The following is a 12,781-nucleotide window of genomic DNA, read 5'->3' on the forward strand; positions in this document are numbered from 1 at the left end:
GCCTGCCTGGTTCTTAAACAACACACAAATAGTAGTTCACCCCAGATGACTGCAATGGCTGTAGCTCGCAGGCAGAAATTATTACGAAAGCAGAACATCTCCCCAAATCTAACCCTTTTAGACAGAGCACACCCTCTGACTAACACGCTGCCATTCCACCCGACCTGTTAGCACTTAACAGGTTGACCCCAGCCACAAAGACAGCATTCACAATTTCACGCCTAGTTTAACATTCAGTTGTGCTTTTGTGTTTTCCCATCGCATAGAAACACGACTAATCATCGTCACCTCTCTCGCTCACCATCGTTCAAATGCCAAACCATTACACTGACAGAACTCTTGATCATTTCCTGCCATCTCAAGTGTTCTCTTAATCGAGTTAACACAAATTCAGGAGCGTAGAACCTGAAAATAAATTCTCATTTACCTCCATCGTAATAAACCATCGATGTGGTGTCATAAATTGTATGGATACCCACATGCAAGATTACGATTTGCAATTGTGTAGCATTGCGGCTAGGCTATCATACTAGTATGGCCTAGAGCAATGCTGTGCTAACACACTGCCTGCCCTTAGTGTTATGTGTGCAACTGTAATCCTGAACTGTGACCAGTCAACTGCTGTGTAAGAATTAAATGGTCGCACCTACAGTAATATTAACGTGCCCGATTGCAGGGCTACGATGAGGCCTACGAAGAAGCTCAGTGGGCGACTGAGCGAGTGCAGAGCATACTGATTGTACTGTAGATTCACTGATTAACTGATGATAGCATTTTCTGGTGGGGCTCCTCAGTGTAATGGACCAACTATAGATGGGTTTGTTTGTTCTTGAGTGAGGAGGGCCATGCAGTTCCTGCAGGGACTTAACATTAGTTCCATTGAGTGAGTCGACCATCTGCCCACCATTAACCCCAGAACCCTCCTTCTCTTTACAGGCTGGACAATTTGCTTAATATGGCCTATGGCGTAAAGAGGTAATTAAAAACTTCACCCAATGCCAGATGTCCATGTTGACTCAGTGATTTTTCAATATCCTTTTTTCCTGTTTGTTTTTATTATTTATTTTTTATTATTTTTTTCCTTGCATTTTTGCAATCACTTTGCATTTGCAAATTTGTTCAAGGTCAACTGCATTCTTGGTTCTTTGATTTGTTTGTATGTTTTTCCCCCGTCAGCTTCAGTTGGCTTTAAAACCTTCCCAACCACTCAAAGTGTAAAAAAAAAAAAAAACCCCAATCAGCCTTGTTTTCAGTGGTGATGAATTTGCTTTGTTTTGATTATGAAAGTGCTGGTGTTGTTTGGATTGTTTTGGGTTGTTTCAACAGATTTTGTTCTCTGGTGTAAAACTTCTCATTTCTAGGTGTGTTGGTTTTATTTCTACTGGATTCAGGTTCTCCTGCCTTGTCGCCATAAATCTAGAGCTTGGTCTCCCTTTAGGGTCAAATTTTAAATTTGTCACTGTGAATGTATGTTAGAATCAAACATTTTGTCAGTCAGATACAACCTATGACAAAATAAAAATTTTGCACACATTCTTGGTAGTGCTAATAGAATTCAAGAAAAGTTTAGCTAGGACTTCTGATAAGGCTAGATGAACCTGGATCCCTGCTGGAAACAGGAAATGCTGTTTCACTGCAGACAGTTCCAGCTTTGCTCAGCACTGCTCTGCTCAAACTCCTTTCCTTCGCCTCCATGTTTCATTTTGCTTTCTCACCAGCATAGGTGTTACATAACCCAGAGCAGCAGCCACTGTGGTGATAGATGTTCCATGTGCTGACGGTGGCACCTTGCATGTTGCAAGCACAGGGGGCATCATCAGTCAGTCAGCTTAGAAACTCAAACAGAACCCAAGGTTTAGCTCGAGAGATATTTTCTCTTTGCAAGTTCCTCTAAAAACCTGTAATTTTGCCAAACAAGATCATGTTTTTGCAGAATAACACTCTCATAGTGATGCAATATGACATTCAAAGGTTTAACGCTCTCCAGTAAGCACTTTACCCTCAACCCGAGTCTTTACATCATTTTATTAAAAGGTGAAAATAGGTGTCTGATTTAGCGGTCCTGATTGCAAAGCATGTCATCAAGTTGCAAGTGTTTTTCAGTGATCTGGGGCTAATTTTTGAAAGGAAAGAGAAGGAAAGTGTTAAGAGCTGGAAATGGTTTAGCTTTAGAAAGGACAGAATAGATATCTGGTCAGCTACACAGTTGCTATGCAACCCGTGGTCTGGTCTGTAACATTGGTTAGTGCTCGGTCCCACTCTGGTGGGTATGCTTGCATACGCACACATACATACAGGCACACTCATTTCCACCTTCACAAATCCAGTGTAAGCTAGCCTTCATTTAGCCAGAAACCTGACGTTGTCCAGCTTAAATTTACAATTGGCATGAAGTTTTTTTAAACATAAGAGAGGCCTGAGTGTGGCTGAGCATGTCAGACAGTGAGGCCTTTTACGATTCATCCTAAAGGATCCTCTCAACAAGAAAGGGAGGCCACATGATTTGGTGTCTATTATAACCTAGTTTCTTGTTGCAAGAGTCTTGTGGTGGTAGGTAATTTTAAAAAAAAAATAGATCAAAATATTGCAGATTTATAACTATGAGTCCATGTCATCTTAATTATACACACTAATTTGATCTAAATCACAAAAGTGTAATTGCTGCAAAGAGCTCCTTACGGTTGATGATCTTGCTAACCTGAGGCAAGTATTAGCATCCAAAACAACTGCAAGCAAACTCTGTATGACCAAAGTCATGCAGGAAGGTCGTAGTGATTGACCACATATAGTCACTGGAAACAGGAGGCTCTGGGCCCCGAGCAGCAAGCAACGCTATCGATCAGTGCCACGAGCTCTGGAGTAGAACAGATCAGAACGCTCTGCAGGAGGGGAGAAGGGGGGAGGAATACACTTTGTACCTTAATGCCACTGGGCTGTAAAGTGCTTCCATTTTCCATTTAGTTTGCTCCCTCTTCCCTCCCTCCTTTTCCTTAAGAAAGCAGCCATCTCTGAGACAGCTGCAGCAAAGCGGAAATCTCAATTAAAGCACTCCCAATAATGCCTATAGTCGTTTCTTGAAGAGAGGTGGCATAAGAAATGAACCTTTTTATCTCATTTACCTTTTATTTAAAGGTGGGGGTATTTTTTTCTCCTCTCTCTTTCCTTTGAGCGGAAAGGCAATTAAGTGAAGTCAACTGAGGATTCAAATCTCTTGCATCACAAGAAAAAGGAGAAGATTATGAGGCGAATGAGAACAGATTTAGCAGGCTGGTGCATGATCTTTCATGAATTTCTAGCAACAGTTTAATTCAGCGACTTCCTGCAATTTAACACCTAAAGGAGCCACTCAGGGGCACAAAGAGAAAACCTTCATCTGCATCTCCTTCAGCAGAAATACAGCATAGCGCACACAGCGCCGTCATCATTCCAGACAGGAGACTTTTCAGAGCCAAAGAGTTCTTGCAGGATTTAGTGGCAGCTTAGCAAACGAATGCAGACTGCCCTGACATATTTGCACATACGTTCGTACAGAGTACTTGCATGTTTATCTGATATGGTGTGGTTTGGCTTTGAGATCAGTGGCTTGACCAGACTATTTGGCTGTAGAGAGCAGCGTGCGATTCAGGCGAGGATCATGGCAGGACCTTTTTGTTTTTCACTGGTTAGGGCGATTTCATGTACAGCAGATGCAGACACTGTTTCTTTGTGTGCCTCAACTTGCCCAGTTAACGCTTGCCGTTTTCTCTTCTTCCTCCCAACTGTGCCTCTCCTCTCAGGTTTTCACCTATCACTATTGACAGCATGACCAGCCTGGTTGGCATGAACATCCCCGGGCACACGGGCACCGGTTGGTGCATCTTTGTGTACAACCTGTCCCCAGATTCAGACGAAAGCGTGCTCTGGCAGCTGTTTGGGCCGTTCGGCGCAGTCAACAACGTCAAGGTGATCCGTGACTTCAACACCAACAAGTGCAAAGGCTTCGGCTTCGTCACCATGACAAATTACGACGAGGCGGCAATGGCCATCGCCAGTCTCAACGGCTACAGGTTGGGCGACCGCGTCTTGCAAGTCTCCTTCAAGACTAACAAGACACACAAGTCCTGAACTTTACCAGGTAGAAGCAGTTGCCCCGCGACTTTGTCTGCTCCAAAATTGCCCCCAACCCCCCCTACCCCCACCTCCACCCATCCCTTAGCCCCTTCAGTCACTACCACTACCACCCTACTACAGCCATCCAACACAGCAAACTCCAACCGGAACATAAAGCAACCAACAAACCATCAAGCAAATTGAACTAGAAATGGCTTATATTATAACTTTGGACCTATAAGCCAACGTTGCCTAAGTATTACAAAAATGAAATGATGAAAACGTTCACAAGTTTTGGGAAGCTCCTGCGATAATGCAGGCTTCTCTTTGTTGTATATTCTTTCTGTTTCTTGTGGTTGTTATAATGTTTTTTCTCTTCTGTGTAAAACAGTAGCAAATCCCTGTATCCCCTTATTTCAGAGAAGAGAACGTCCTCTTTCGATTGGAGCCTTTTCTCTGTCTTGATTCAGGATTTGTTTTTCTTTTGTAAATCCGGATCCACTGTCGGTAGTATTATATACCTCCCCGTCTAGTAAACGGGAGGCGGCTCTTTTTTAAATTGGTGAACCATTCATTCATTTTTAGCGTGTATTTCAAAGCGTCCCCTTACCGATTACAAACGGGATTCCACGGGATCCCGGTAACTCTGATGTAGAAAAAAAAAGAATTTCTAACATTGTTTTTGTTTTGTATCGCAAACAAAACATAATGTCTTTCCTCACTTGGGGTTCAGGGAGATGGGGCAAGGGAGGGGATGGGTTAGCTTTGCTGATGACACGTTCAGTAATTTAAGAAAAAAAAATATCACTGTTGCCAAAGAGAAGATCTCTTTGCTTGGAAAAAAAAACACGTTTAGAAAAAGATAAAAATAAATAGAAAGATCTATTTTTATAAATGATAATTAAAATAATAATTATTGAAGAATTTTTACAAGAATCTGGATTTGAAAAAAAGAGAAAAATATTTTGACTGGCTAACTAGGGGGGGCCGGGGCGGGTGGGAGGGGGCACCACCTTGTCTTGTCGTTCTGCCGTGGTACTTTATAGGATCGGAGGTTGTTTTTTGGGGAATCCAAGTTGGTAGCGATTTTGTAGATGGAAGGTTTTGTGAACAAAGGATGCAATCTGAGGCAGGTGATTTTGGTAATTTTTCACACATGTACTAGTGCATAATTATTCAGCGATACCCAAAAGGGAAGGGAGAGGGGTCTTTCCGAGGCCTAACCATCCTCACAGTCCAGAGCCCAAAGCAAGAAGACCCTTTGTCCGCTTGTTTTCCTGTTTTTGTCATCAGTCGATATGGGATCTCAGTAAATAGATATATACACATCTATCCATTTAGAAGCATACTATACATTATCTATATCATTTTCTTCGCTCTTACATTTGAGAAGAACTTCCTTTTAGCGATCAAGAGTAGGTGCTATACTACATTATTCACATATCTTAAATATCCAAGTTTGTTGTTCTATGTGTTGTTTAAAGAAAAAAAACTACTTTGATGTTGGCATTGAATTGAGCTGCTGTTCTTTGTTTAATATTTGTTTAATGTTGGCCCAGAAATCTGGTGAGACTATTTCTTTACTGAATAATCAGATTTGACTAAATCGGGCCTTGTAAGAATCACTGAACAAATTTTTTATTTGTTTTTGGGGGTTTTTTTTGTTGGTTTGCTGACTTTTAGGTTACTTGCTGAGCGTGAAACGTTTGTCAAAACTTAATGATGATTAGCTAGTTCCGTTAGTCTAGATATTTGTTTCCTTAAAAAGGATCTATGACAACTGTGTCTTTATTTGCTGTGTACAAATAGATGATATATATAAATATATATATAGTCTACATTTGTTTTACAATATCTACTGTACTATCTGAGTTGTCACTGTTCTTTTGTTCGTTTGAGCTTGTCTTTTTCATATGACAATTTATTATGAAGTGGTGGTTCAGTTACTTAGAAAAACTTGTGAGGAAACTGTTCAATTGTTGTCATGTTGCTTGTGGAGAAAAAAAATTGGATTAACTTTTAGTTAACTACCGCGGCAAAAGAAACCGAACAAAAGCTTAGAGTATAAACGTGTTGGTTTAACGGTTTGTTTCCTTATCTATTTTTGAAACTATTTATTTTTCTATTTATTTGTATTTATTCTATATTTATGATTCATTAATTTATCTGTGTATTTATGTATTTATTTGTTTGTTTCATTGTCTGTGTATTTGCGTGATTCTGGTACAGGGAGGGGGGCGTTTCTGAGCAAAAGGGAACAAAGCGACTAGTGGAGAGGCTCTTCCAGTAGTCCACTGCACTGAGAGAACTTTTAGTACGTTTGTGCTTTGTACCAATATATCAAAATTACAATATAAAAAAAATCTAAAAGTCAAGAAAACTGAAAAAAATGTCTGGAGGGTCGGGGGACGCTCTTCCCTTATTACTAGAAACAGTTACTCGCTATGCATAACCTAGTTAATAGTTCAATTTGCTATTGCTTTTTTCTTGTCTTGTTAAAATGAAATCTTTAGATCTTTTTCAATAAAGTTTAGTCTTAATAGAATGTTATAAACAGTCGTTCTGGTTCAATATAACCTGTGATAAGTTTGTGTAGTTCTAATAAGCCACTCCGTCCACACCCTCCCTCCACTTACTACCGCTTTGTGATGAAACCTTATGCAAAAATGTGGGTCTGAAAGCATAGTTTTCCGTTTCGGTTAGCATTTTGTATGACATTCAGCTCTCGGAGGCTCGGGCAGACAGACATTAAAAATTGTTGTTCGAGGGTCATTCATTGCACTGGACTAAATCGGTCAAAGAGTCAGAACTTATTTTTAAGAATGTTCATCATGTTTTCAAATGACGTACCAACAAAGCTTTGAGAAATTGTTACCATTGCACACCAACTGTTCTTTCCAGCAGTTGTTGCTATACATAAGAAGTACTCTGGAGGTATAAAAAGGGATTGTACCGATTCTATATTTTATATACTCTAATATGATATATATTATATATTTTGAAAGGTGAAAGGTAGGGGGAATGGTTCCAGAAGTATAAATATAAGAAATTGGATTTTTTTTGTTTGTTGTTAAGACTTGAAAACATGAAGGAGGTGTGCGGAGAGCATTTGAAACACTCAGACGCATGCTCGCATAGTACATCCTCCTCTCTCACACCTCACTCATCTGACAAGCTGGGTCATTTAATATCATTACCATTATCCAACCGTCATCTTTGCCATCCTGTTGCTTAATGTTCGAAAATGTCATGACAGCAACAAACCAACCAACCAACCAGACCCCTTCATGCTCCCCGCTGCAGTCGGGAGCTTGAATTATGCAACGACCCCAGTAGAATGTTCTGATGTGTGAACTTATTTCCTACACTGTATGACTTTTGAACTCTTACGATGCGTGCCTGTGTTCCGCCTAAACCCTGTATGCACGTGTGTGTGTGTGTGTGTGTGTGTGTGCGTGCGCGCGCATTTGTGCATGTTTGTATGCATGTTCCTTTAAGTAACTGTGTGCGTGTTGTGTGTTTGTCCACATGCGTTTGTTAGTGTGGAGTACATCCATGTGTGTATGTACAGTATATACATATGTTCAGTGTCTGTGCTTTCCTCTTTGTTTTTTTTGTTTTTTAATTAATTTCTTGGCACATATATACAGATGTGTGTGTCCCTGAGTGCACCTGCGCGCGCAAGTGACTGAGACAGCTCAGAATGTGTGTGCGAATGTGTGTGCATGTCAGGGTGTTTGAAACATGGGGCTGCGTCACCTCGCTCTATGCCCAACCCCTATGGCTCACACCATCCCCTGTAGCGCCTTATAGTGGCAGCCTGCCAGTAGGAACAACGCAGCCAGTAGTGGAGGAGGGAAGGTGAACAGAGGAACTAGGCTCTTCTTGTCAGTTTTCATTTTCCTCCTGAGACGTGTTTGTTTACTATCTGAAAAATCTATAAATGAAATCTTTAAAGACAAAAAAGACGAAAAAATGTTCACGGGGCCCCATGACCGCGGCTCTCTCTACTCTCTCCTGCTTATGTTATTACTTAACAATTATCAATGATGATTATTATGATTATTATTGCTATTATTCTTAGTATTCTTATTCTTATTATTAATCCAATTACTGCGATGAATGACTTCATGTTATCCTTGCTAGTTTAGGTCATTTCTGAAACTGGAAACAAAATAAAAATCTTGCTGTAAATGTTTGTTTTTTCTTTTTCATAAAACTGTTGTGTTTGAATTATTTGTACTTTTGAATGTTGGGACAATAAAATGAGGTGTTAAGAGCTCTGATGTTTCATTTTTCCTCACATCCCTTCAAGGTAGGAAATCTTTTTGTGATTAACACTGTGAAAGGGTCTAACTTGAGGATGAGATGTCCAAGTGTCATCTGTGACTAAAAACTAGAAATAATCGTTAAAAACGAATAAGTGAGCTAGGTCAAATCAACTCTAGCTTTCATGCAGGACTCAAACCCCAGTCTTCTGCGTGAAAGTCCTTTGTTGCTCTTTTTACTAGGCCTCCTCCATCTGTCACAGTGTATAAAGTTCATCATCCTATATCATCTTAAATGTAAAAATAATTTACTCGTTTCAATTGTTTGTATCTGTTGATCAACCTTTGTTTTTGTGGTTAGAGCTACATTTATTATGCATTTTAATAGTCAGTGTTCTTATTCAAACATTTAAATTAGTGTGTAATGTAGATCTTTTGGCAAAATCTACTTTGCATTGCTTAGCCTGACAGTGAAGTTTTTAAATGTACCAATTTGCTGCTTTGAACAGCTCTTTATCCTTGAAAACTAATTTTTATCTTGGGTTCAGGGAAACTTGAGGCCATTTGCATTTTCTTTAACTGAATAAGTAACTCCCAAAAAGATTGTTTCTGTCCATGTGGACGTAGCATGTTCAGTGGGAGAAATGTTTCATCACTCATTAGTCTCTGCTGACTGCAGGTTTCTCCAGCCTTATAAACAGCACCTTTACACAATGACTGAAACTAGCACCACTGGCAAACAACGTGAGGTCAGTTTCTTGATCATTAATATGTAAATTGTCATATCATTGATCAACAACCACTGATCTATGACAACTGAGACAAATCCTAGTAGTGTAACTGATCACAGAAACAGCAATTCCAAACCCAATACTTATGAGCCCCTGAAACAGAAGTGGTAACAGGAAGAGGGAAGAGGGTGATAGATCGTCTGAAGCAGTTAGAACAGGACAATACTGACCAGACTTCATACCACAGGCTATACACCCAGGGGAATCTACACCAAGTCTATATGGTTTACCAAAGATATAAACACGGCCAACGTTTAAGACCAAATGTCTGTATGATCAACTCAGTCACCTATAACATCTCTCTTTTCTATCCTACCCTGGAACACCACTAAGTCATTGGTTCAGGTTTGCAGATGACACCTGGGTGAAAGTGAAATCTCAGGATGTACCACAATTCACTGATCACATTAACTCGATGGGCCAACACATCAAATTCACCAGGGAGGATATGAAAAGTGTCAAGTTAGCCTTCTTAGACTGTGAGATTTCCATCAGTAATGGGGGACATCTAAAAGCTGATGTGTACTGGAAACCTACACATACGGATCAGAATTTAAGGTTTGACTCTCATCATCCACTGAAGCATAAACTGAATGTCATCAGGACTCTATAACATAGAGCGAACACTATCCCCACAGACACAACGGCCAGGGAAGCGGAAGAACGTCACATCAAGAAGGCTCTTGAGTAAATGTGGTTATCCCAGCTGGACATTTGTCAAAGCTGGGAAGGCGTCTAAAGAAAGCTCCAGGCGATCCGGGAGAGACGCATTTTTTCTAAACGCCACGTCTCTGTGGTTTTAAACCCCAAAACACCCTGCACCAAAAAATGGTCCATCCCAAGGATCGTGTCCCGCGACACAGAGTAACATAGTGTACGCTGTTAAGTGCCAGGAGGATTGCCAGGATTTATACATCGGGGAAACCAAACAACCTCTGGTGAAGCGGCTGGCACAACACAGAAGAGCTACCTCGTCAGGCCAGGACTCTGCAGTCTATTTACACCTACAGGCCAGTGGACACTCTTTCAATGATGAGGATGTACATATCCTGGACAGGGAGGAACGCTGGTTTGAGCGTGGAGTCAAGGAGGTCATTTACGTGAAAAGCGAAAGACCATCTCTGAATTGAGGAGGGGGCCTAAGGGTACATCTTTCACCATCTTACAATGCCGTGATTGCAGCCATTCCTCAACTCTGTGAATGGTACTCATGGCCATTGATCAGTGGTCTTTGATTTGACAATTTGCATGTTAATGATCAGGAAACTGATATCCCAGCCCATTGTTCATCAGTGGTGCTAGTTTCACTTATTGTGCAAATGTACTGTTTATAAGGTTGGAGAAACCTGCAGTCAGCTGATGTCAGTCGGATGTGTGACGAAACGTTTCTCCCACTGAAAACGCTACATCGAGATGAACAGAATAAATTTTCTGGGATTTCCTTACCTGGATGATTGATCATGCATCATGAACAAGTAATTACTTATAAGACCGCTCTTAAAATTATCAGAAACATTAGTTGAAGCCCTGGTGTTTTATTCTTCTTTTATCCCCTCTAACATGATTCAAAGAGCTAAAAGTAGTTTTACCACACAACAGACCGGCAACAGTAAATCACAGATTTAATCTGCGTTCACTGTGACCTTTCAGCTACTCAGGGACAGTCACAACTATGAGGTAGTAACACTGCACACATAAAACGCAGTGCTGATCTCAGTCAGGCCTGTAAGGTGCAGCTATAGGACAAGAGGGAGGAATGAGGTGTAGCCACATCAGTGAGATTATACTGCCCCCTGTATCTCCACTAGAGTGCCTTTGTGGCACTGTGCTCCTCCTCACATAGTCAGCATACTGTGTAATTTACAAAGAAAATGTAGTAATAAAACACAGAGACCTCGAGCAATCTCTTACTGGATGGAGATGCTTTAAAGTTTTAAGTGCTTTACATGGTTCGAACTGGGATTAAAAACATTTGAGAGGTGAAATGAACAAAATAAAATCAATTTTAAATAATGCAAAATCCATGACCAGCACTCAAGCTAGAAAGTACGAGATAAGCCTTGTGAGTCATTTAGAAGATTTTACAGTTTTTCTTGATTAAGTTGACTGCTGCATCACAGCATGACTGTGACTGAAAACTGAAATACTGGAAATATTACAGAAAATACATGTAAACCAAAATAAAATCTATTACAGAAGGAGAAATTGCCACTTTTGAGACTCACTTTAATATGCCATGCTTTACATGCTGGTAAAGAACAATACAGATGTGGCACCTTTGAAGGCCTGCAGACTGATTGCTCAGTGAAGATTTGTGTGAAGGAGTGTCAAACAGCTGCGCATTGATTTCATACCGATCTAGGTAGTTTCTAATAGTTAGGAATAGGTGATTTCTGTTTGGTTACCATAGCTAAAACAATGGGGTTTGGACTGCTTGAATGACATTTTTGTTAACTGTTTTGCTAAAGGGTGTGGAAAATGTGTCAATCCAATGAGAAAGGGTTAACACATTTCCAAGCGGTATCTTCTGCTCTGCTGAGATAGTCATGATGAAAACTGAGTGGGTTTCAGTTTCTTTAGGCAGGTGAAAGCAATCAAGAAAAACTGTAACTGTTAGGTGACGGCTGTGTGCAAACAGGAATAGGACCCAAGATGCAGACTCCGGAGACAAACTTAAACCAAAACAGCTTTAATGCTGAACGCAAACATAACATAACTGGGAAAAACTGAAAATAAACTAACACCGGTGGACTGGCAAAACACACAGCAAAATAAACGGTAGATCGCAACACAGACACAGAGAAACACAGGGCTTAAATACACAGAGGGAGCAATCAGGGAATGAGTAACAGGAGGGAAACACAGCTGGGACAAATCAGAACTGACGAGACCAAAGAAGCGTAACCTGAACACACTGAGATAAGACAGAGACCTTCAAAGTAAAACAGGAAACACATAACACAGACTCACATGCAGGCACTACAGAGGGAACAGAGACGTGGGACCAGGGCAGACACAAACACTGACTGGATGTGGGGATACAGCAGACAGGGAAGACAGCAACTATGGAACACAGACAGAAAACCAGAACACTAAAACTCTAACCAACCCCACCCAGAGAACCTAAACTAAGAATGATCCTAAAACCCATAAAGCAAAGCTAGAATATAATGAAATAACAAAATCAAAGAACCAAAAACACAAAACACTGGGTCAACGACCCAGGGACCCTAACAGTAACTTGGATTTTTTTTTCTTGTAATGGTCAATTTTTTGGGTGAGAAATATCAGATTGAAATTTTTGGAAAGATACAATAATTAATTATTAAACGCAACATGCAGGTTCATCAACATCAGGGTTCACTATAAGAACTTTCTGTTACTGTCTAACGTAACTTATCCCAACGACCCCAACATGCACTGATGTTACGAGCTAATCAAAGTTATTCACCTGATCTGTCAGTAGTCATAATTTGGTTCATTAATGCCAGAAGATAATTTGGGAACAGGAGTACGGGGAGGTGGGTCTTAAAAATAATGGCTTTAAGGGCCATAGGGCATAGGGTATCTTCAAGAGTCAAACTAAAGGAAAGGACGATTTGTCCCTGTAATTAACTGGGAACCTCAACTGAA

At 40.5% G+C, this 12,781-nt stretch overlaps 1 protein-coding gene across 3 annotated transcripts in view; it reads left to right on the top strand.

Annotated features, from left to right (window-relative positions):
- Positions 1–5,050, top strand: part of elavl4 (ELAV like neuron-specific RNA binding protein 4) — a 77,930-nt gene extending 72,880 nt beyond the window's left edge. For all 3 annotated transcript variants that reach the window (XM_085264071.1, XM_085264074.1, XM_085264072.1), the window contains 2 exons: positions 937–975; positions 3,777–5,050. In XM_085264071.1, coding sequence (XP_085120197.1) covers positions 937–975; positions 3,777–4,104 — 367 coding nt within the window. In that variant the 3' untranslated portion in view covers positions 4,105–5,050. The remainder of the gene's footprint in view (positions 1–936; positions 976–3,776) is intronic.
- Positions 5,051–12,781: the final 7,731 nt, after the last annotated feature.

This window comes from Mchenga conophoros, linkage group LG23 (genome assembly GCF_057382185.1).
Source record: "Mchenga conophoros isolate Kocher_MC1m ecotype Shallow Benthic linkage group LG23, M_conophoros_male_GT1.1, whole genome shotgun sequence".
Classification (NCBI taxonomy): domain Eukaryota; kingdom Metazoa; phylum Chordata; class Actinopteri; order Cichliformes; family Cichlidae; genus Mchenga; species Mchenga conophoros.